The following is a 25,610-nucleotide window of genomic DNA, read 5'->3' on the forward strand; positions in this document are numbered from 1 at the left end:
TGATAACTTCAAAAGAAACTTCAGCCTAAAGTTTCCTCCCAAACTTGGCTGAACTTAGGGTTTTTCCTACAAGCTCTCCTCTGTCCTAGTCCTCTCTCTGAGAGAGAGAGAGGTGGCAGATCGTCTCACATCCTGGTTGGAGCTAACAAGAGCTCGCCAACATTAATCAGCAGCAACTACTTCTGTATCTTTGCACAGTGTTCCCACATCTGAGCTAAGGGTGACTCAAGCGAAGAGCTCTGCCTTCTTGTTATAGAGTTCCATAGAATCATAGAATCATAGAATATCAGAGTTGGAAGGGACCTCAAGAGGTCATCTAGTCCAACCCCCTGCTCAAAGCAGGACCAATTCCCAGCTAAATCATCCATGAAGTCTCCTTCCCCATCACGAAGATCTGCAGCCACTGCAGGTCATCCCAAGTCTTGAGAACAATCTGATTCCCACCACTTTTTAGCTGTGGGTCAGGCTCCAAAGCGCCACTCAGCCTTGTGCTCTTCTCTGGCAGAATAGCATGCCACCATGGACTCTGCAGGTGCTAGATGCAAGAGCCTTCCTCAATTTTATCTAGGTCCTGGCTCTCTGCATAGATTCTCATATGAACCTTAATCACCTAAACAGCACATACTTCATATACCACACGGAAGTTTTTCAAAAGCTACAGCACAAACTTTCTTGCTAGCCAAGAAGCAGAGCATTCCATAGGGTCTTCTCTATGTTTGCAAGCAGGTTGGACAAGGTGCCAGCACTGATGAGTTCTGGAATCTCTCTGTAAGGAATTGGAGTTTTCCAGGAGAGAGTGGGAGTTTGATTACTCCTCCCATAATTCTCCTGCATCCATAGAGATATTCCACTATGCTTATTGTGATGGATTTGGAGCTGCTCTGTAATAATCTATGAAAACTGTATGTTGACCTGGCTCTTGAGATGTATACTATATGAATATATTGGTTTAATTTATTAGGGGGCTGTAAGGAAAAACAAGTATAAAGGAAAAAGAATGACTCTAGATAAGCTCCTTCTCTGCAAACAGCTAAGGGTTGTTGCAGGGTAATGCATGAACTGTTAACTTTGAAGATTTTACTCTTTTCGCAACCACCTGCAAAACTAATTCTGTCCAGAATGGCCAAAGCCCAGGAATGCAAAAGAACGCTGGCCGTTTGAAAAGGGTCTCTCCCAAGTGGGTAGTTGTTTGAGGAAAGCAGGCTGAGACCCAGGCACCTGGAGAACGTAGGCCTGCCTAGGTAACCCTCAGGGCAGGGGCGATGGAACAGGGGGACCAAGGGGCCATGGCCCTCCCACTTTTCGCCACAGGCCTGGCCCCCTGCCCGTCCTCTTTCCCGCAAGGCACTGCCCCCCCGGCCAGGCTAGAAACTGGAGCCCAGCCTGGGTAAGAGCAGCCCAGGGAGCCCAGGCAGCTGTGGGGAGCCTGGGGCCTTCCACCTGCCTGAGGTGGGGGGGCCCAAGAGCAGCCCCCAGCCCATGTCCCCGCACCCCGCACCCAGGGCAGATGGAGGGTCCACAGCTCCCCACATCTGCCTGGCCCTCTCTTACCATGGCCCAGGTGCAGCTTTTTGGCCCCCAAGGGCCCCACCCCTAGGCCAGACTGGAAGTTGGATCGGGGTAAGAGCTCTGCGAGCAACTGTGCGGAGCCGTGAACCATCCACCTGCCCTGGGTGGGGACACTGGCCGGGGGCTGCTCTCGGCTCCCTCACCCTGAGCAGGTGGAGGGGCCCAAGCTCCCCTGCCCGGCTCCAGCTTGGCTGGTGGGCAGGGCCTTGGGGGGAAGAGGTGGGACCACAGAGGGGGTGGGGCCTTGCCCCCCCCCCCCCCCCCATGCACGCATGCATGCACACTTTTAGGAAGAATCCGTCACTCCTGCCTCAGGGAAGTCTTTAGGTAAGAAACATGCTTGTAAACTGTTGTTTGAAAACCCTTTTCCCCTCAGTCCTTTGTTCCTACTGCAAAGTAAACTGGGGGGAGGGATAGCTCAGTGGTTTGAGCATTGGCCTGCTAAACCCAGGGTTGTGAGTTCAATCCTTGAGGGGGCCACTTGGGGATCTGGGGCAAAATCAGTACTTGGTCCTGCTAGTGAAGGCAGGGGGCTGGACTCGATGACCTTTCAAGGTCCCTTCCAGTTCTAGGAGATGGGATATCTCCATTAATTTAATTTAATTTATTTATTTATGTTATTGTTTTAAGAATGCAGTCTGATCACTGAATACTACTGGTCACAGACTCCCAAACGGAAAAACCACTGGTGTCCAAAATCAGTCAGACCTGCTGGGTAAGCACAGTTGATGCACATGGTATACTATAGGCCAAGCTGAGAGTGGGAGAACTGCACTATTCCACCCAAGGAGAGGTAAAGGCAGGAGGCCTAAGACCTGTGAGTTGCTCTCAGAAAGACCAGAAAGGGAACAGAGGTGCAGCCAACTCTGTAGCCATGACAACTATCAAAAGTCTCCCAGAACATACTGAATCTGGAAGCTGTGCCAGGAATGGTGGGATATATAATGTATCCAGAAAATATTGGGCTTCAGATGGATCAGCAGAGCGCTAGAGTAGATGCAAGGCAAAAAAGCAGATATCTTTTAAATTTTATTTATAAATAAAATATATTAATTATATTTATATTTAATTTATTATAGCAAGGACACGTTCAATTGTTTGTGCTTCAATCAGTGCAAAACAATTGATTCTTGTATGGAGAATTGATCTCCCCAGTGAAGAGGAGGCCAGGGTTTGCTCAAGGGACAAAATAGAAAAATGAGAAGCCTTTTGTTAATAGGAACACTTCTTCCTAAATGTGGATTGCTGGATATGGAAGTGTTTTTTTTTATCAGATTAGACCAGGGGTTCTCAAACTGGAGATCGGGACCCCTCAGCGGGTTGCGAGGTTATTACATGGTGGATCTCGAGCTGTCAGCCTCCACCCCAAACCCTGCTTTGCCTCCAGCATTTATAATGGTGTTAAATATATTAAAAAGTGTTTTTAATTTAGAAGGGAGGGGGTCACACTAGAGGCTTGATATGTGAAAGAGGTCACCAGTAAAAAAGTTTGAGAGTCACTGGATTAGACCTTGTTCCTTGCAGACAAGATCCCGATTTTCATCTCCTTCTCCGCTGTTGCTTTGCTAAATAGGCATCAGCCACACTCTCTGCTCCTATTGCTGGATTTTGGGAACTACCTGCCCTATTTGTATTGAGTTATAAAGGAGGTAGTCCTGTGAAATCTAAGTTTGTCTTTACATCACTAACGCCTCTATCATGACAATACTCGGATATGTCACAACACATTGCAGTGATGTTTTGGCCCAACATCATTGTGTTGCATCAAAGCATCATTGCAGTGCAGATGGATAATGTTGCATCAAAATGTGATCATGGTGCATTAAAGGCCCTGTTAACAGAAAATGTTCATGCCATTGCGAACACCAGTTCAAAGGAACCTGAGTTAGCAATGATGGGAACCCTGTTGTAGGCAGTTCCCCAACCACAGATACTGTTATCTGCACTGCATCAGGTAGACTTGCTCCCCATAGGGTTAGGGGATACGGTGCCATATTTGTCTTATACTTATGCTGTTAAGCTCTTTGGGGCTTTTTGTTCTATGTTCATACAGCGCCTAGCACAGTGGGGTCCTGGTCCATACCTGTGGTTCCTACACACTACTGCAATACTAATAATAACAGTGTCAGCAACCAATGGGCTATCTGCACTAGAGATCCTAATACTGGTTGTGTAACGTGCAGCTGAACCTGACAAGATGTTTCACAGGCCAGTGATTTGGGGAGCTGAGGGAACTTTGCCTGAGGGCAGAGCTTCCTGCCATTGTCAGGAGGTTTCAGCAAAACTCTTTTCAAACTACATGAACAAACAGGTCCAACCAAGCTAAGAAAACATCTTGCTGCTGGAGTTTGAAGGTTTGTCTTTCCTTCATCCTGTTTGTACTACAGCTTGAGCAGTGCGAGCAATTGACCAGCAATTCAAAAAAGGCTATCAAGCGTGCTAGAACCGTGCTCAATACCTGCCTCTGCTATAGGAGGAAGCTGTGGTTTCTTTGAACTTTGTCATTTTGTTTTTGATGACTGCGATACTCCAAACCTTACGCACACAGAGGATTTTCTCAAATCTCCCAGCCTGTGTTACAAACTGTGAGAGTGCCAGACTGCTGTCTTTTTACCACTGCGTCATCTAACCTTGCAGGGTTAGAGGACTTGGGGGCAAAACACCAGGGGCCTGTCTACACTAGTCAGCAGCAGAGAAGAAACTGAACTGGTGGGGAGAATTTGAAAAAGGCTTCAATGCAGACATAGCCAATGACTATTTGCAGTAGTTGATAGTGTGGTCTTGATAGTATGGCTTCTGACCATGTAAGATGTAGGACACAAACTCTGTCTACATGTTTGAAAATGGTTTCGAAGGCCTAGTCTACCTTACAATTATAAATGAGTAGGGGACACACCCAAGGTGTTAGCCCACTTATGCAACACTTAAGGTCCTACTACATTACAAATTTGAACCATGTTGTAAGTGACATCCATGACTTCATTGTAATTGCAACATAGACAAGCAGAAACTTGATTACAAACCCTAATATGGATTAGTTCACTGCTAACCTCTGGTCTCCAACTTTCAGTGGCTGGTTGTATAAAGCTCCCATGTGAAAGCTCTTGGTTCCTAACTGAGACCTTAATCAGGAGCCTAGTGTCATTATCCTGTTTTCACCTGGGTGGGTGTGGGAAGCAAGCAAGCTGAACAGTGAGTTAATTCCCTGGTTGCGGGGCCTAGGGCAAGGGCTCTGCTGCCATCAGTCACTCAGGGACCTTTAGGCACCTAAAAATTAAACTTAGTCTTTAATACAGTCTGACCACTCAGTCCAGCAAGTAATGATTTAGGGGAGGTGGGAGCAGGGCCGGCTCCAGGGTTTTGGCCGCCCCAAGCAGCCAAAACCAAAAAAAAAAAAAAAAAGCCGTGATCGCGATCTGCGGCGGCAATTCGGCGGGAGGTCCTTCACTCCCAGGCGGAGTGACGGACCCTCCGCCGAATTGCCGCCGAATACCTGGAACTGCCGCCCCTGTCCGGAACGGCTGCCCCAAGCACCTGCTTGAGAAGCTGGTGCCTGGAGCCGGCCCTGGGTGGGAGTGGCATCTGAGCAAATGTGTGTCTCATCTAATAGCCCTGGAATCAGGGACCACAGGCTGGTGTTTTCAACTCCCTTGGAGCATGCATGGGAATATTTGGAACGTGCTAGGATTCTGTTCAGCGAGTCACTTTACTCTCCATTCCAGAGAGCAGGTGTTTTCTATCCCTCTGAGAGCTTGTCTACACTGGCACGTTACAGTGCTGCAACTTTCTCGCTCACAGGTGTGAAAAAACACCCTCCTGAACGCAGCAAGTTTCAGCGCTGTAAAGTGCCGGTATAGACAGTGCCCCAGTGCTGGTAGCTGCGCCCCTCGTGGAGGTGGATTTTTTAGAGCACTGGGAGAGCTCTCTCCCAGTGCTGTGCCGCGACTACACAAGCCAAGTTAAAGCGCTCCCACGGCAACACTTTAACGTTGCCAGTGTAGACTAGCCCTGAGTCAGCCTTGAACCAAAGCCCCAGCATGGGGCTAAGGGGCTGTGCTGCTGAAGGTGCAGTCTGTCACATGAGACATAAATCCAGGCTCCTCACTAGAGCCGGGCAAAAGTTGGTGGTTGCTCTCCATGTTTGATTTTTAGTTTCTGGCTCAAACAATCCCCCATACTCAAAGTGAAACTCAGCTGAAGTCACCAGAGTTTTATCCTGAACCATAATTTTGGCCCGGCTCATCCAGAAGGTGTCTGGCCTTTTGAATGAATGTAGGCCGAGTTGCAGATTGATACAGAACCCCCTGTAATGCAACAGGGTTTGGTTCTGAAAGGTTCATGCACAGTTAGACTTAGCCTTCACAGCAGACAAAAGTGTGTTTTTTACATCCAGTTAGCTCTTGATGTCAAATCCTAACAGAGACAAAGCACTGTAGTTTTTACCTCAGTGTAGGCAAGATCCCTATACCTCCCACTTGGGATCAACCCCAACTACTTACACTGAGGGAGAAATTATAGTGCCTTGTCTCCAGCTGGATTTTACACTGAGATAGCTAACTCCAGTTAGCTCTCCTGATGTAAAGCAGTGAAGAGACAGCCTCAGTCTTGCGGTTATTAATGCTCCCAAGGCCTTTTTGCAAGGATAGCTAACCCAAGTGCCCAGTTTGGGTTAATTGCACTATGACAAAATTCCCCTACCAGTTCAAACTGGAGAAATTAGTTTTCACTTCCCCTCCTGAAACCCCTACATAGCATTACTGGTGCAGAAAGTCTGCTGGGTCCCAGCCCAGTGATGGCTGCACTTCAGTGGTGTGTGAATTGAAGACGCTACACCCTCTAATGTTGGTGGGATCCTTCAGAATGAACGGTGCTACACAACTAGATGGTGTTATTACACGTTTGATTGTACTGCACACTATCTGAACACTTTCAGACTTCTGCCTGGCATATCAAAGCTCCCTCCTCCCCTGGGTAAAAACCCAGGCACATGGGAAGGGAAGGGAGTGTGCAAGTCAAACAAAGGCCGAGTACATGGGAAAGTGAAGGGGAGAGGGGCAAACAAGAGAGATAAGAAACTATACTTTGAACAAGCCCAGTCATGCTCCAGATACCTGTTTTACCTGCCCTAAGTGTGACCACAGCTCAGTCTGCCCAGCAACTGCTGTAAGAACTGGGACAAACCAAAATCAGGAGAACAAGGTTAATCTGCTGGGTGATATCACTGCAGAGCTGAGCTGGCCAACCCCTTGTGTGATGAATGCATTAGTCATCTAGCAGCCTTCACCAAAAATCCCTGGGTTGGCATTACAGGAAGGAAGCGCTTGTTTACATATGACGTCTACAGGAGCGAAGTCTTTGGAAATGACTGATTATGGGAAAGTGAGAAGAGAAAAGTCACTGCTCAGCATCCAATCTACTGGTGCATCTGTCTACACAACCCTACAGGCACAGCAAAGGGGTTTGTGCAATGGGGCTGGCCAATACTGTTTCAAGACCTGGGTGACCCATTAGATCATTACCTCTATCCCCACCAAACCTCACCCCGAGGAAATACAAGAAGATAAAAACCTGTGCACAGAAAATCTCCTTCCAATCTCTCCTCAAGCCTCTCCTCTACCATGCAGTCTGTAAGAAATTGGCCAGTTAATTATGGCTAGGATGAGGGACAGGTGGGATTGTATTGCAGTATCTATTTATCATATTATTTTAAAATAAGTGTATATAAAATGGTGTGTATTTGATTATATCTCTCTCCCTCCTCTCTTCATTTGTTACTTCTCTTCATAGATCATACTGTTATGCTGAAAGATCTGGTTACAGCATGGATCAACAGATCTTTTTAGGACCTGGTGTGAGCACACCATTCAATTAGCATAACTGTCAGGATAAATGAATCACAAGCCCCTCACCTAAGACAAAAGGGAGTTGTGAACCTATCCTGGAGTTTTTGGACTGAGTAGTCTCACTGGATATTGGGAGGGGACAGAAAACATAAAGGCGAGACAGACAGACACCCTGACAAAGCAGCTGAAAGCATAGTGTCTGACCCTGAAAGAAACATGGATAGAGATTTTTGGGTCGGGGGTGCAGGCTGAAAAGAGCATTCTTGGTCATGTGAGCAAATGAAGCATTTTTCTGCTATTTGGTTCCTTCTGTGTTCAGAGATACAGGATTTCGTACATTCTTTCTAAATAAACAGAACTGTGGCAAAGAAATAGTGGACTACCTCCAATTTCTACTCCCAGCTGAGACACCCCCAGGGCCCTAAGTTAACAACAGGAAGTTATTTGAGGAGAGGACTGTGTCTTTATATGTGTGTATTCAGCTCCTAGCAAGGAAAAGTTGGGGAGGAGACTGAAGACCCTACATTCTAAGGGTCTTCCTAGAGCTGCAGGATACTTCTATTTCTAGCTATCAGCAATAAGAATCTCTGCAGAGACATTACTATAGTCTAGTGATTAGCACAAGGTACTGAGGGCCTGATTCTCCACTGCCTTGAACCTTAATGTAGTCATTTATAGCTATATAAACTGCCACTACCAGTATAAATAAGGGTGAATTCTAACTTGGTAGCATTTCATACGCACTTTATACAGGTGCAAGTGACTCTACATGGTACAAATCAGAAGGGAGTCAGGCCACTGGCATGTCAGGACACCGGGGTTCTATTCCCAGCTCCACAACTGACTCAGTGTGTGGCTTTCATTTAGGCAAATATGTTCAAAGGTGATCTTTGATCTTGGTGTCTCAAAGTTGTGCACTGCAAAATTGTGACACCCGGAACCAGAGACCACTTCTGAAAATGTTTGCTTTAAACCTCACTGCACTTCACTTTTCCCATCTGTAAAATTGAGATACTATAAATCATTATTACAAGAACACCCAGAAATGCTGAGTACAAAGTCTTATTTATCTATCGGTGTAAGGATTTCAGTAATAGCTCCATCTCAAAGTCATTTAGATCCATTCTTTGGGCTGTGATTCCTTTTGCCCTTCCGGGAGCAAGGGAGACTGCGTGGCTGGTCTGTGCCCCAGCTCCGAGATGCAGTTTCAGTCTGCTGTGTCTCATTTTTAACTTCATGTCTGTGTGTCCTTCACACCCAGCTGTCCTTTGCTGTGGAAATCCAGGCTGCCAATGAAAAGCTCCCATGTGTCCCTAAATCAGCAGATCTTTACCTCCATCTCCACCATCATTTCCCAGATATTTCCTCACACCTCTTTTGGGACTGGCTTTAATAATAGGTCCAGCCCATGGAAAATTAATCACCGAACAAATCAACATAAACCAACTGCACTAAGGAAAGTGAAGGCTGGGAACTCCCCCCCCCACACACACACCCTTTCCTCACAGCTGGATCAGGCAATTTACAGAAAGTTCGGGGGATTGGGGAGGGGGTAAATCCTTCCTGAGGTTGTTGCTGGACTCCATAAGGAAGGAGCGGACCTACAGCAATTTCAGAAAAGTTTCCCAATGTTGCTAAGGCAGTTTCAGCTCCACTGCTATTGGCAAAATCAGGAATCTCCTAGGGCAGACATCCTGCCAGCTCTCACTACTGTTTTAAACACTGGGGAGGATCTCAAATACAAATGTCAGTAATAATAAATACCTAGCTATTGCATAGTGCTTTTCATTCCCTAGAGCTCAAAGCACTTTTATCCCTATTTTACAGATGGGGGAACCGAGGCACCACAGGGAAGTGACTTGCCCAGGATCACCCAACAGGCCCCTGGCAGAGCCAGAATTAGACCGCCACTGTCCTGAATCCCAGTCCACTGCTCTATCTGCTAGGCCACACTGCCTCTCTGAGTTAGGCACCTAACTCCCACCGACAGTCAACGAGAGTTAGGTGCCTCTGAAACTCACCCCATCTCACTCAGACCTGTCTGAGCAGGGTTACATGATGTGGTGGTAAAAAATGCTGTTGATAATGGATAGCCACTCTGTACTGCGGGCAGGGGGGCAATGTGCTAACACTACGGGAGCCAAATTACAGTTAGCAAGGGTGGAATGTTTTAGAAATTTTCCCTCCCTTGTTAGACAAGGCCAGTGTGTCAGTGGTTGAATGGGAGATGCCAATACTCCCCTCATTGTCTATTTGGTTGGAGTTTTCTTCTCTGGGTCAGAGATTTAAAAATTTTATTAAGATGATGTTTAAAAAAAGTGAACGGTACAGAGTTTAAGCATAGAAGTTTCTGCTTATCAGGGAGTAACATACAGATTATTGTCCCTGACATCTGATTGGCTAGCTGGGTGTCCAAGTTTCTACAGCACTTGGGGGGGGGGGCTGGGGACATAGGCATAGTTTGACTTTGATATTTGGGGGGGCAGCTCCAGTCAGGCCAATAGGGCCATGCGTGGCGGGGGGACAAATTCCATGCCTGCCTGAGGCTTGCAGTTTGGGGAGGTAAACTACACCCATGGCTGTGGGTTCAACAGAAAGTGAGGAGGGGGGTGGTTTGATGGCTGAGTGCGTATGAGAAGTATCAATGGGGGTGCACACATTATGGCAGCTGTTCACTTTAAATAGCTCCTTGCTCTCTGAGCAGATCCTAAGCTTCTAAGAGAAGCCTATCCAGCTGACTGGATAGAGAGAGAAATGAAGAGGGGGATGGAAAGTGTATGACTGGACATGGGCAGCAGGTATAATGGGCCAGGGGAGGCTAAGCCTCTTGTGCATCTCTGCTGCTTCCCCCGCAGTCTCCAGGCAGTGAGCAGGGGCTTAGGGGAGGGGGCCAAGTGGGACCTGGGCCTGGGGTGGAGCATGGGCAGGGCCTCAAGGGGAGAAGGCAGAGTGACAGCAGGCCTCTGGGCGGAGCAGGGGGTGGGGCCACAGTCCAGGCACTGGTGGCCCTCCCCACACTTCCAGGGAGCTTCCGGCACTCAGGCCCAGCCTCCCCAAATGTGGGAGTCATGCACCGCCCATGTGGCTGGATGAATAAGTTAACAATGGCTGAATGGGTATGGACTCTGCTTGGGCAGACTTCTGCGAAGGTTCAGACTTCAAGGAAAGGGAAGAGAAAGAAGCAGAAAATACAAGGCCAGCTAGAGAAGGGAAGAGACAGATTCAAGTACCTATCTTTGCAAAGGGGAACAAAGAGAACCCTGGGAATTACAGACCAGTCAGCCTAACTTTCATACCTGGAAAGATACTGGAACAAATTATTAAACAATCAGTTCGTGAGCACCTGGAGGATAACAGGATGATACAGAAAGCCCCATGTTTTTTGCAAATATGAAATAACACAAAATAAAATGAAAAACAACATATCAAATGAAAAATTCCCCCCTCAGTGGCAGTTCCCATCCCACAAGGCTGGGCCTGGCTGGCTTCCTGCTCTGGACGTTGTGACCTGGTGCACAGAGTCGCAGAACCACTCAGGTTGGCACAGCTGCCTCTGTATCACAGTTGGGTCAAGCATGAGTGACGTTGACACCCTGAGTGCCAGGGCACGATGCCTGGAGTGGGAAGCTGGGCCCAGCCCTGCAGGACAGGAGCCGTCACTATATGGTGAGCGCAGGGAGGGCTCATTCTGCAACCCCCCAGCTTTGAGTGCATCCCGCTTCTGTGGGGGCAGCCTGGATAAAATGAAATAACACAAAATTCCCCAAAAATAAAATGGAAAATTAAAAAAGAATTTCACAGGGCTCTAGTGATAAGTAAAAACCAACATGGCTTCGGCAAGAACAAATCATGCCAAACCAAGCTAATTTCCTTTTTTGACAGAGTTACTGGCCTTGTGGACGTGATATATCTCATTTTTAGTAAGGCTTTTGACACACTCCCGTGTGAGATCTCATAAGCAAACTGGGGCAGCGTGGTCTAGATGAAATTACCATTGAGCACTGGTGCACCTCAGTGCCTCCTGTTCTCTGGCTGTGGCACATAATAGTCTAGTCTCCTGTGAGTTTCATTTCTGTTGTTGGGTTTACTGGGCGGGTACTGGGTGGTGTTGGTGGCCTGTGATATACAGGAGGTCTGACTAGGATGAACTAATGATCCCTTCTGGCCTTAAACTCTATGACAGGCGTCGGCAAGCTTTCAGAAGTGGTGTGCCGAGTCTTCATTTATTCACTCTAATTTAAGATTTCGCGTGCCAGTCATACATTTTAACATTTTTAGAAGGTCTCTTTCTATAAGTCTATAATATATAACTAAACTATTGTTGTATGTAACATAGATAAGGTTTTTAAAATGTTTAAGAATCTTCATTTAAAATTAAATTAAAATGCAGAGCCCCCCGGGCCGGTGGCCAGGACCCGGGCAGTGCGAGTGCCACTGAAAATCAGCTCGCGTGCCGCCTTTGGCACGCGTGCCATAGGTTGCCTACCCCTGCTCTATGACTTAATCATCTGTGCCTCAGTTCCTCATTAGTAAGATGGGATAATAACACTTCCCTACCTCACAGTGGTGTTGTGAGGAGAAATACATGAAATAGAGTGATGTGCTCAAATATTATTGTGAAGGGGGCCACATAAGTACCTTGGGTAGATAGAAGGATGCATTAAAGGGGATGGGATGGAATGAGAGGCTGTGGCTCCTTGAGCCTGAAGAGAGAAAAGGCTCTAGTATGTTAATTTCAGTACAGTACTGGTCTTCATTAAGCCAGAAGTCGCTGGGTGGAGAAGTGAGTTTCCCACAGGGGTAGAATTGGTGTAATGAATGGTTGGCTGGAAGTGTGTTCACATACAAATTGCTGTAAAGAGCAGAATTTCTGGTTCAGGGAGTTCAGAAAGCTCCAATTCTCAGGCTAACAGAATAAAAGTTTCTCTTCAGAAATGTTTGCAGGCATTTTTCAACAGACCAGAGCGCCTGGGTACTCCTTGGGCGTGTCAGGGCTGAGAACAAAGACGCAGACACCTTGTCTACATGGTGAAATTTGTGAAAATATCCCTATCATATGTGGCTCCACCAGCAATTGTGGATGGGGGAGGGAAGGAAAGAGCACCAGTGTCCAATATTTGCTGGCATTTTAAATATCATCTTGTCTAGATCTGCTGCGGGCAGCTTAGACAAAACCATGGTAAAACTGCCAGTGGCTAGTCAACACCAACGCTCCCAGTCTCGCTAGCATCAGTGCTCCAGCAACAAGGGGAGGTTTTTCATGAAAACCACATCATGTATACAGCCAGAAATGGGCAAAGGCATTTCTGAGTGCCGATCAGTGACAGAGACTCCACAGGGACTCCAGTCTCACCTAGGCTGGCTTATGAGCAAGGAAACCCAGAGTCATATTGCACCAAGTCATACCCATAGTCAACCAACTCCTTCCTTGTAAAAAGATACTCCAGTACTTTATATGGGCCACATTACAATAGTGATACTGTACTGCAGAATACTGTAACTTCTTTTTAATAAGGGCTCTAATACCCACAGGGAAAACCCATCCTATATTATATCTCTGTAATGACACTCAGATCTATTCCTGATGACCAGGGGTCAGTATTTCCAAGCATTCTCTCATTGCTCCAGCCAGGGAATAAAGGCTTGTCTTCATAGGGAAATTGACCCGAATAGCTCCCTGTCTTGACACTTTTTCTGGAATAAGAGTGTCCGCACAAGAAGCTATTCCAGAATAGCTCTAGCATTTTAAATTCACACCATACCTTATTCTGGAATAACTGCCGCATGTAGGCAAGCCCTAAAACAAAGGTCCAAGAAATAAGGGGTTTAGGGTGCAAACTGTAGCATCAAACCACTCCTTCAGCATAATTAAACCCCAGGTCTGAAGTCACTGACACCCACCTATTAAGCCATGCCCCATGCAGTAACTTCCCAGATACACCTCATTTAAACACCACACTACTGAGTTACAGAGAGGTGGAAGAGAGAGAAGAGCAAAGTAATGGGAGGAAGATGCTGGGTCTGCCAGATGAGCACCACACCCTGAAAAGGACTTGTCCAAATAACTGAGTCCCTACCTTGTGCCCAGACTCATGAGTGTGCATTCTACATGTTACCACAGCTGAGACTCAAACAGGATCATGATGATTCATAACTGGACATATTGGCAAGTGAAAGCAGACCAGTGTCCTCTAGTGGTTGGAATCAGAAATACATAAATGTGGCATAGGCCCTATACTGCTCACCAGTAACAAAGATTCTTCTTTAGCTCCAGTGATGGATGCCTGTGCTTTTGGAATACATTATCCGGGAGTTCCAAGTAGTCATGGAATTGATACAATAAGGAGTGAATTTAAGAGATGAGCCAAAAAGGAGCCTCTCCCTGGCTAAGCCAGCAATAGCTGGGCCAAACTGGAAGTTGTTTTGCTTTCCTTAGCGAAGAGTGCAGAGGAAACTAACAGAGAGCTACCTTCATTACAGTGCCCAAGAAGTTAGCTCCCCATCCCACACTGGGTATATCTACACTGCAGTGTAAGCCCAGGGTTCAAACTCAGGCTCAAACCTAACCCCCCTTCCATTTACACACAAAACTTGCTAACCCAAGGCTTAAACACACAGTCCCAGGGCCCCATGGGGGCAGAAGGTCTGAGCCTGAGTCAGGCTGGAAGCCAGAGTTCAAGCCCTATTGTTTCGCCATGTAGACGCAACCCCACTGAACTCATGCTCTGGGAGTCTGCCAAAAGTATTCCACAGTCCCACTGGCTGACTTTCATTGTCCTCTGGACAGTCACATTTGATAGACATTCAGTTTTCCCCACACTGAACCATGGAAAGGGCTAGAGTAGCAGGGCCGGCTCTAGCATTTTTGCCACCCCGAGCACCAAAAAAAAAAAGCCGCGATCGGCAGCAATTCGGCGGCAGGTCCTTCGCTCCGAGAGGGAGTGATGGCCCCGCTGCCGAACATGCCACCCCGCTCTTCATTGGCCGCCCCAGGCACCTGCTTGCTAGGCTGGTGCCTGGAACCGGCCCTGAGAGTAGCCACCTTTTGGGAGGGTGCCAGGAAGGCTGGGATATGGCTGGTTGGATTCAGGCCTACATAATGCAGTGTAGGTACTAGTGCCCCAGGTTGGTACCCAGGTTTAAACAATTCCTAAGCTCAGGTTACAAATGAATGTAGATGCTTAAGCACTAGGTTAACGACCCCAAGGTCTGCTGACTCAAGTTCTAACAGGTTTCAGAGTAGCAGCCGTGTTAGTCTGTATCCGCAAAAAGAACAGGAGTACTTGTGGCACCTTAGAGACTAACAAATTTATTAGCGCATAAGCTTTCGTGGACTACAGCCCACTTCTTCGGATGCATATATCACACACACACAGCTGCTTTCGTTGACACCTATTTAACTGCAACACTGTGACAGATTTAACACCTATTTCCCTTCAGCCAAGGGCTAAAAACTTTCTCTGCTCAGATCTGAGTCATCCAAGGAGTCCTTCATCAGAACAGGCAAAATGAGCTTTTGCATTCTTAACATTCCTAAAGATAAAAACACAAGCAGAGTTTAAACAAACACAACTTTTAGGCCTTCTACAAAGAGCCCCAAAGGGCAAAAACCTATTCCCCCCCCCTTGTACTGGTCAGCTTGCAGTCTCACTAAACTAGCATCCAACTTGAAATGACTATTCATTTAAACAATGAGATGGCTGAAAAGCTAGAGTTATCATTACCTTAAAGTACCACATCAGCCTAGTTCTTTGCCCACAGAGATAATAGTCTACCTATTGCAGTGTTGTTGTGGCCATGTTGTTCCCAAGATACTAGAGAGACGAGCTAGGTGAGGTAATATCTTTTATTTTTCAAAAGCTTGTCTCTGTCACCAACAGACCTTGGTCCAATAAAAGACATTACCTCACCTGCCTTGTCTCTCTCATATCCCACCTTGTCAAGGTGGAGCCATCCCATTGTCATGTGATGGTTTGCTAGTTTATTTATTTACATAACATAGTCATTGTGCCATAGGGAACCCAGACAGACCTGATATCATTTAAGTGTGAGCTAATGCTTCCTGGCTTAGGCACAGGGACTTGCACAGAGAACATGTGTTTCTCCTCAAGCAAATTGTGACTTAACTCACCCTCCCCAAGTGGGAGTGGGACTTCTCTCTTGCTCCCAGCAGGGTGGGCCCTGCAGGACAGGGTTAGACTGCTTTGGTGGAGCAGTATAAGCAAGGAGTTTCAATTCCTCTCATTCCATGAAGGCACAATGGTTCTAGGAAAGGGTTGAAGTCCATTAATGGAGCAGAGTAGGGAAGTCCAGGGTTGACTGAACAAACAATTTTTCCTCACCCCAGCAGGGTGGTGAGATCATATTTATAAAACCCTGTTACATACAATACACAGTGGTTTCTTTAAGACCAACTGGTGCCCTGACCCTGCCTAGGGCAACAGTGACAATCTCAACTCACAATGCATATAGGCCTTCATTAGCCTGTGAGGACAGGAGGCCCAGGACAGGCTCTACCACCCCCTCCAGAACCATATTAAGCATCACAGGCTGCAACTCAGCAGAGAGGATTCCTTAAGACACTGTTCTGTTTCCACAGCAGTATTAACACAGCTCAGTCTGAATAGGAGCAACTCAGTCTAAAAAGTAACATGAGAGAGACAAGGTGGGTGAGGTAATATCTTTTATTGGACTAACTTCTGCTGGTGAGAGAATCAGGGCCTGCAGCGGAGCCAGTCTCCAGGCAACCTAATAAGTGCAGCTGGCCTGCAATAAGCTGCCTGAGAGATGGGAAGAGTCAACAGACCGGCTCTCAAGCCCAGCAGCAGCAGGCGGTTCAAGTGGCTGCTTCTCAAAGCATTTGCCCAATGTCCATGGCTGCGATAACCCCTGCCCCGCCTCACTCCTGGTAACCCAGTTCTGACTCTTGGCTCTGACACTGGCCTCTGACACCAGCTCTGCCCACTAGGGATGACCACCCAATTCCAGTCACTGACAGACGCTTCCTATGTTGACGGAAGGGGTTTTCCATGGATGTAGATAATCCACCTCTCCAAGCGGCAGTAATGAGTGGGACACCGGGGGTTAGGTTGGCTTAACTAGGGTGCATGGGTGCCAAGTTTGTAGAATTTTTGGTGGTGCCCAGAATGGGTCCAAACAGAGATTGGCACCACCTGGACAGGACGGCTCTGAAAATATAAGCCCAAACATTGATGGAGCTGGGCCCACCTTCCTGAATATTGGTGGAGCATGGGCACCACAGGCCTATATAACTTGCTGCTTATGCTAGGGTGCTCAGGGATGTGAATTTTCCACACCCCGAGTGATGTAGGTAGATCAGAGGATTCTCAAACTGTGGGTTGGGACCCCAAAGTGGGTTGGGACCCCATTTTAATGGGGTCACCAAGGCTGGTGTTGGCCCTGGGCCCTACCAAGTCTGAAGCCCAAGCCCAGGCCCCACCGCTCAGGGCTGAGGTTACATGCCCCCTGCCCAGGGCAGAAGTCTGGGGTGGCGGGGCTCAGGCAGGCTCTGTCTTCGGTACCCCCTCCTAGGGTCATGTAGTAATTTTTGTTGTCCAAAGGGGGTCATGATGCAATGAAGTTTGAGAACCACTGAGCTATATTAATCTATGCTTAAAATTTAGACCAAGGCTCAGCAACTCCTACCAAATATTAGAAGCTACTAAGCCTGTCTTTACAGACAGTAACTACGTGAGAGCCACCGGTGACACCACCTGACCAAACTGGGAATTGCAATTTTCTGACGTGTATTATATCCTAAAGGTACCATGCCTGGAAACCTGTGCATGGACCAGTAACAGTGCCTGCCCGTTTCTGAATTCTCATGGGGGCTGGTTTTCACGTGCTGAGCACCCACAGCTCCAGCTGAAATAATGGGAAGTGCAGGTGCTGAGCTCTGCTAGTTCATGTATCTTGCATGCTCTATAAAATTCAGTGTACCACAATTATTTTGTGGCCCTTCCCCCTTCCACAACATGCCCCCACTCTCACCTCCTAGCTGCTGGGAGGAAATGGAAAGGATGTCTGCTGTCCAGGAGAAAGCACTTTTATGAGTGCAACACGAGCGGTCTGCCTTAACCTGCAACCTCCATGAAGGCCACCTCAGGTGCCCCCAGACATGCGAATTTGTTTTAATTGAAAGAAGACTGCTAAATCTAGGCAACCTTTGCCTTATGAAGTGCCCCCAGAGAAGCTGCTTTGCTTGCCTACAATGCAGGTTCTCACAGTGGATTAGCTGCTTGCTAGTCTGACTAGCAGAGGTCTCAAACTCAAATGACCATGAGGGCCGCATTACTGACACCCCCCCCACCCTGCCGCCCTCGCCCCCACTTCACCCCTTCCATGAGGCCCCGCCCCCGCCCCGCCACTTCCCTGCCCCCATTCCAACCCCTTCCCCAAAATCCCCACCCCAACTCTGCCCCCTCCCTGCCCCCAGGGGTGCAGGAAGGGTGTGGGGTGTGGTGGGGGCTCAGGGCAGGGGTCAGGGTGCAGGAGGGGTGCAGGGTACGGCAGGGGGTTGGGGTGCAGCATGGGGCTCAGGGCAGTGGGTTTGGACGCAGGAAGGGTGAGGGGTGAGGCAGGGGGTCAGGGTGCAGGGTATGGCAGGGGGTTGGGGTGCAGGGGGCTCAGGGCAGGAGGTTCAACTGCAGGAGTGGTTTGGGGGGCAGGATCTGGCCCGGCGCGTACCGGGGGCAGGGCAGGCTCCCGCGGATCCTTGTTCCCGGCCAATGGGTGCTGCTGGGGGCGCTGCCTAAAGCAACAGAAACACACAGCCCCTCCACCCTCCCTTCCCCACGTTCCAGCCTCTTCCCGGAGCTGCACAGGGCTCGTCCAGTGCACGTCCGGCCGCCACTCTGGTAAACACTGTGGGAGGGAGGCTGCGAGGGGCTCGCGGGCGGCCCGCGTGTTTGAGACCCCTGGACTAGCACTTCTAATGTACTGCACGAGCACGCATTGTTTGTGAGCAAAGCAGCTTCTCCTGAGAGCTCTTCATAAAGCAAAGGTTGCCTAGATTTACCACAAAGGGACATTATGCGCTCAAGAGCAGGACATGGCAAAGCCAGAGGCAGCGTTAACACTGGGGGATAGACCTGCAAAACACTTTGGGCTGATGCCATCTACCCCCATTCCCACAAAACCAACTCCTTACCACCTGCGTGCACAATTTCTCACCCCCATGCCCAGGTCTGGTCTGAGCCTTTCAAGAAGGGTGAGCGACACTATTTGGGGGGCTCCTCTCAGACTGACCCATTTTATACAGGCAATGTAGATGTAGCTGTGTCAGTCCCAGGATATGAGAGAGACAAGGTGAGTGACAGAATATATTTTATTGGACCAACTTCTGTTGTTGAGAGAGACAAGTTTCCAGCCATACAGAGCTCTTCTTCTTCCTGCTGAAGAGCTCCATGTGGCTTGAAAGTTTGTCTCTCTCACCAACAGAAGTTGGCCCATTTTATATATTTAACATGAGGGTGCAAGAAAGAAGTTTAGCTTTACACCACACCGTTTTTAATGTATATTTCCTCATTGATTTGCCAGAGTCCCACAGACACTCTGTGGTAAAGCAGAGACTTGAACCCAGGTCTCCAAAACCCCCGCCTAGTGCCTTACCACCAGTTCACCCTTCCTCTTATTGCCTACTGGTGGTGGTGTCTGTGCATAGTGGGCAAATTAAGCCTCGCAAGGGAAAGCTGTTCAAATGAGCCAGGGGTCTGCATGCTGCAAGGGACTCTGGGCGCCATGCTGAATTACAGCACTGCTGCAGGGCTTTACAAACATTAACTAGGAACCACAATGTGGCAGGTACATTTTGTTATCCCCACTTTACACATTGCGGGAGGGTGTAATCCCAGCACTGAGCCTGACTGCCCTGTCGCCTAGGTTAGCATTCACTCATGACAAATTTCTGCCTCCACTATCCAAAGCCAGCACCTAGGCTCCCCAGGATTGCTGGTAATCACAAGGACTCCCCAGCATAGGTGGATGGCTTTGGTTTGCCAGGCCTTTTTTATGCTACCGCGTCTCTTATTAAAACATGAATGTCAAGAGAGGGAGGGAGAGAAATAAAAAGGATCAGTTTCTCCTAGAGGAAAGGAATTGAAGAGTGCACTTTGCTGGGCTGGCTTCCAGCTTCCTCCTGGCACAGCTCTGCTTCCCCAATGACAAAGGAAGGAAGAAGACGGGAGCACAGCTGTCCTGGGAGGGAGAGCCCAGCCATTGACATGTGATGAGCAAGCCCTACTGAGAAAGCCAGCGCTTTGACCGGTGACTATTACTGTTCCCCAGGCTGCGGGTGTGAGTGAGGTAGGTACAGGCACAATGTCTTGGCAAAGTATAGGCCCCACTGAAAAGAGTTGTTTAGGGTGGTCTGGGGTGGGAGGAAAAACAGTGGGAAGAATAGGTTGAAACTGAACAAAGAAGAATTGGAAAGAGAAGGTGGGTGAGGTAATAAACTGGCAGTGGTGCGAGGAGCACCAGGAGCTGGGAGTCTGAGTGCCTCAGATCAGGTCGGACGACAACACCATCGTCATCCCGACGGCCAGGGGCTTGCTGGAGAGGACTCTGAAGGCCGCCATGCTCGCTGTACGTGGAAACCCTGAAGCGTAAACCGGACCCGGGTAAAGCCTTTGAGTTGACCAGCAAGTGGGACGCTAGCAACTACTTCCTTAGGGTTACCATACGTCCTCTTTTTCCCGGACATGTGCGGCTTTTCTGCACTCAAACCCCCCTCCGGGGGGAATTGCCAAAAAGCCGAACATGTCCGGGAAAATGGCGGCTCTGCTCCTCCCCTGACTCTTCGGCTCTGTTTAAGAGCTGGACATTGGGGCTGCCCGAAGCCGGTAGCGCTCGGGCAGCCCGGCTCTTAAACAGAGCCGGGCTGCCCGAGTGCTATTGGCTTCGGGCAGCCTCCATGCCTCCGGACCCTGCGCCGCCGGAGCCCGGGAGGGGAAGTGCCCGGCTGGGGGCACAGGGTCCGGAGGCAAGGGGGCTGCCCGAAGCCCAAGCGCTACCGGCTTCACGGTTTGCCGGGCAGCCTCCAGACCCTGCGTCCCCGGCTGGGCGCTTCCCCTCCCGGGCTCCAGCTGCGCTGGGCAAGCGCCGGCCGGGGGCGCAGGGTCTGGGGGCTGCCCGGCAAACCGTGAAGCCGGTAGCGCTCGGGCAGCCCTTTCCCCGTGGCTGGGAGTGGGAGGGAGGAGGGGGCGGAGTTAGGGCGGGGCCAGGGCCCGTGGAGGGTCCTCTTTTTTTATTTAATAGATATGGTAACCCTACACTTCCTCGCTGGGGGTGGCTTCACCCGTTTCGCCAACTGGCGGTTCATTCACCGTGCCCGGCTCAACTGCGTCCCGCTCAACGGAGCCGTCCGCCACGGGAACCGAGACAAGCGTTGCAGGAAGTGCGGCTACCCCAATGAGACCCTGCCCCACGTCCTGTGCAGCTGCAAACCCCACTCCAGAGCCTGGCAGCTGTGCCACAACGCCATCCAGAACCGCCTGGTGAAAGCCATCGCGCCACGCCTAGGGGAGATCTCCGTGAACTGCGCCATCCCCAGTACTGACAGCCAGCTACGACCTGATGTGGTCATCACCGACAAGGCCCAGGAAAAGATCATCCTCGTCGACGTCATGGTCTCCTTTGAGAACAGGACCCCGGCATTTTGCGAAACCCGAGCTCGTAAGCTGGAAAAATACGCCCCCCTGGCTGACACCCTGAGAGCGAAGGGCTATGAGGTGCAGATGGACGCCCTGATTGTCGGAGCCCTGGGCGCCTGGGTCCCCTGCAACGAGCGTGTGCTGTGGACCTGCGGGATCGGTCGACGCTACGCGCGCCTCATGGTCTCAGATGCCATCCGATGGTCCAGGGACATCTACATCGAGCACATCACCGGCCACCGACAGTACCAGGAGGCGTGAGCCAGAGTGACATCGTTCTCCCACTATGAGAAAGAGACCAAGTGACCTTCTCCGTTGGATCATATGAACTGGAACCATAAACTCCCGGACCATTAAATCTCACCAAATGAGGATCAATCCATCCTCATCATCATATCCACTCATTATTATCCACACCCGAACATAGCCACTTTATGAACTTCATACCCTCATATCTCAATGTCTGTACTTTGACCCATCAACCTTTTACCCCCAATCGGGGATATTGCAGATTATGTATTCCTCATGCCACTTTATCTTAAACCAAACTTTGCACCCTCGATAATCTGTATGTTATTCCCTGATAACCAGAAACTTCTATGCTCAAACTCTGTTCACTATTTTTTTCTTTAACATCTTAATAAAATTTTTAAATCTGTTGGTGAGAGAGAAGTTTCGGCTTACACAGAGCTCTTAGAATTGGAGCAGACTAGCAGGAAACATTTGGTAATTAGTGCAGTCTACTGAACTGCACCATGCAAAACATTTCCTGGCTGCAGAGTTACTGAACCTTTAGAGCCTAAGGAGATCAGTGTGTGAGGAGGTGGGGGAGGGTTATCCTGGTTTTCACACACATCCGTCAGGGATATAAGCAAAATTTCCATTACAGTGGCTGACTGATCAACAGCCCCAAGGTATAGAAAGAACTACACGTGGGAAAAGAAGAGCATGTTTGTGTTTGGTTTCAAAGACCCAAAACCAGTCTGACTAGCTGGAAGCCCAGTTTCAGGCTACACCCTTCCCTTGCTTCCCATTAACACACACAGGGAGCAATCTCATTCCCAGAATGCCTCACATCTAGTCATTATCTATGTAAATCAAGCATTTCTGCTGCATTCATCACTATAGTATTTTGTGCTTAACAACTCCCCCCACCCCAACAGGGTGGGCTCATTCCTCTCCCCTGAGGCAGATACCACAGAGCCACTTCAGCCCCATCCCCCAAGCCACTACAACCTGAGCGGGGATGCTGGTGCTGGGGGAAGACTCCTCACTGACATGGAGGACAACATTCCTCAGACACTTCTCTCAAGCCAAATAAAGACGAACAACATTTTATTAAAATCTGCATTTACAGAGGGAGCAAAATCAAGAGTTACACAGGCATGGGGGGTTGTAGAAAAGCGCAGGAGGCTGGGTGTGGAAGAGGTGATACAAGGCAGACCAGAAAAACATAAGAGAGCCTGGCAATGGGCAGGTGCTCAGGCAGGCGTCTGCATGCCCTTTGCCATCCCTTCAGGGGGCATCAAGCCTGCAATCAGAGCACCAGCAGCTTGGGGGCAGTCATCTCTCCCCACTCATCATCCTCCCAAGAGAGAGACAGCCCTGTTGGACTCACACCTGAGGGGTCCGAGCATCACTCCATTAGAGAAGAGATTATAAATCACTTCATAACCTTCCCCAGGACATCCACCAGTGCCAGCCCACCACAGCCACAACCCTCTAGGGACGGGTCCCACACGCTTGTGTCCAAACATAAAAAAAAATAAAAATAAAAATCCTGTACATTTAAAATTTTTAAAATTCATAAAAGAAAATGATCCAGGTTATCACTTCATAGTGGATATTTCCAAAGCAGCAGACATGGGGAGTACAGGCTCCAATCCCAGTATTAACCCAATGCTTCAGAAGCATTTCACAGATGACAACTCCTCACCCAACTAGAGAAAGTTGGGTTCTGTTCTAAAAGCAGCAGTAGCCTGGACTATTAGGTGCATGGCTGGGGTGACAGGCCCCATCACGGTCACTGAGAGAAGCAGGAGTGCAGAGTAAAGGGCTTAGTCTCTGCCTGGGGTTGGGACTTCGTACTCAGCTACTCAACAAGAACGTGAGTGAGTACAGGGACTAGTGTCTGGGCAAGTTCTCAGAGCCTCATGTAGCTAGACTTCAATGATAGCAGCTGGGCTCATCTTGTTCCAGTCAGAATAGGGATGGGAGAAAAAAGTGGCATGAATAAGAAAACCAGGGCGGTTCGCTTTCCTCTGCACAGCCCGAATTGGGGCTCTCTCAGGTATGTTGATCAGCAGAGGGGCACTCTGGCACTGCGTAGGATTGTCAGCCTCAAAATATTAAATAAAGGAAAATTTACAAAAAAAGGTTACAAGCTAACCACACTGGGCTGCTCCAGACAGCCGTCCCCAACTGCAGAGCCAGGCCATCACCTGGGCAAATCCAGAGGCCCATGAGCAGTTTCACCAGAGCTGGGACTAGTACACCCTGTGGTTTGGGACATGAGACAATGGACCAGCATGCTTACTCACCCTCCCTCCCTCAACTTCACCTCTATCCATCTTTGGAGCATGGGTGGGAAGCTGCTCATTTCTCCATATGTGTCCTCTTCCTCCAAAAAGCCAATCAGGGTCCTTTTGCCAGGATACTACCTTGTTCCCATGCTGTGCTGACTGACCCCTTCCCTATGGCGGAACTTACCATGAGCAACCAACAGGTGGCGCTAGTTCAGCACAGGTGAAGCAAGGGTACTGACTGAACCTGCCAGGGTGGAAAGGCAACTCTTTCCATCTCCCCCTAAGACTAGCTAGAAAACTAGGGACACAGCCTTCCATTCACTTTAAGTAAGAATATGCACATTTGCAAAGAGTGTTCAGAGACTAGACTGTCATCCTGAAAAACAGACACATGGCAAGCCTTGAGAAGGGGAAGACAAAGGAGGGCGCATGTAAAACTCGTACTGCAGATCGTTTGGGGAGATAGTAGTTGCACATTTATGTAATATCTGTTCAAAACTCAAACAGCAATCAAAATGTAGACAATCCTGTCTTTCCTGTCATAGGAAGAGAGATCATTTGAAAGACTGGCACATAGTTCACAGCACTGACTGAGCCAGTCACGTGAAGCATGCAAGCCCAGACAAATTCTCACTGAGACCCCCAAGTTTGGCATTGGGACAGGACCACCTAGGGAAGGTGGTTTGGGGACAGGATGGATATGAGGAGATGGTTGGATAGACCCAGAGTGGGCAGTTTTACATGTCACAGGGGAAAAAAAAAAAAAAGCTGGCTCTGGTGGGCCTGCAGAAAAATTAATGCCACATAAAAGTCAAACCACAGCCCCTTCAGTAGGTACAGCAAATCCTTCTGCCGCTCTTGCTTAGAGTGGAAGGCACTTAGAGTGGAACCATTCAGAGCTGTGATTAGATTGCTCGAGATGAAGAAGGGGAAAAAGTCAAGAAATGAACTAAAATCCTTCCCCATACCTTCAGCTTCAAGAGCAACCACGAGCACTTGGGACATGGCTAGTGTCTACTGCCATGCTACAAATATCTTCTAACAGAAAAGGAGGCAAAGAGTCCTTCAGGCATAGGCCTTTGTTTCTAATACAAACAGTACATGGAACTGTGCCCAATCTGAGGGAAGTGCTTGGGGTCAGATGGGTTTGGTTGTACTGTTGTAAACCAGGTGCTCAGTATCCTCTGTGGTGGAGAGGGTTGAGTTGGTAGCAGTGGTAGGTTGGCGTCGCCGGCTGTTCTTCTTTCTATTCTTCAGGAAGAAGTAGCCAATGATGACCAGGACTACCATTATGCAGATACAAAGGAGCACTGCAATAGCCACCTCGAAAGCACCTGTAAGGGGGACACACACAGTTACAAGGGCTGCTCTGCTACTTCTGTTGCGGCATTAACAGGCAGGAAAAAGCAAGAGGTACAGAGCTGGGTCACCACCTGGTGCTGGCAAAGGACATCGTATGAGCTTTCAACAAGGACTAGTGACTGGACAGCGGGATGTTTAGCTCAGCAGTTGGTGGAGATGAAGAAAGAGCATGACTGGATGACTCAAGGAGCTGGTAAGGATATACAGAGCCTTTCACTTCCAGGTCATGATTCAAGTTCCACTCGAGTCAGTTCTCAAAGTTATTACCATCTGAAGGCTGTTCAGCTACTTGGAGGTTGGACATCTGTATTAAACATACAACCTTATCCCCAACATCAAGTGGAGTCTCTGCAGCATGGCCAAGAGATGGCTGAGCTTAAAGGAGGAACTACTTAGGGGTAATTCCTCCAGATAAGGTAGATTAGCAGGGGAGTGTCAGGAAACTCATAGTACTACTGCCCAAGCTATTGCTGTTCTGCGCATCAGTCTCCAGTGACGTTAATCGGGCGCCTGTCACCAGCACTGAAGTCATTTAAGTTTGGCACATTTGAGGACCGTGGCAAATCTGAGAGGAAGGTTCAGTCTCTGGGACATTGGGAATGGAGAAGAATCACCTTAGGAGCAGTTTGCTCTGGGAGAAA

At 48.8% G+C, this 25,610-nt stretch overlaps 1 protein-coding gene across 1 annotated transcript in view; it reads right to left on the reverse strand.

Annotated features, from left to right (window-relative positions):
• Window positions 1–22,400: 22,400 nt before the first annotated feature.
• Window positions 22,401–25,610, reverse strand: part of SPINT1 (serine peptidase inhibitor, Kunitz type 1) — a 29,552-nt gene continuing 26,342 nt past the window's right edge. The window contains exon 11 of the mRNA XM_065593136.1: window positions 22,401–24,941. Coding sequence (XP_065449208.1) covers window positions 24,745–24,941 — 197 coding nt within the window. The 3' untranslated portion in view covers window positions 22,401–24,744. The remainder of the gene's footprint in view (window positions 24,942–25,610) is intronic.

Source organism: Chrysemys picta, chromosome 4, assembly GCF_011386835.1.
Source record: "Chrysemys picta bellii isolate R12L10 chromosome 4, ASM1138683v2, whole genome shotgun sequence".
Taxonomy (NCBI): Eukaryota; Metazoa; Chordata; order Testudines; family Emydidae; genus Chrysemys; species Chrysemys picta.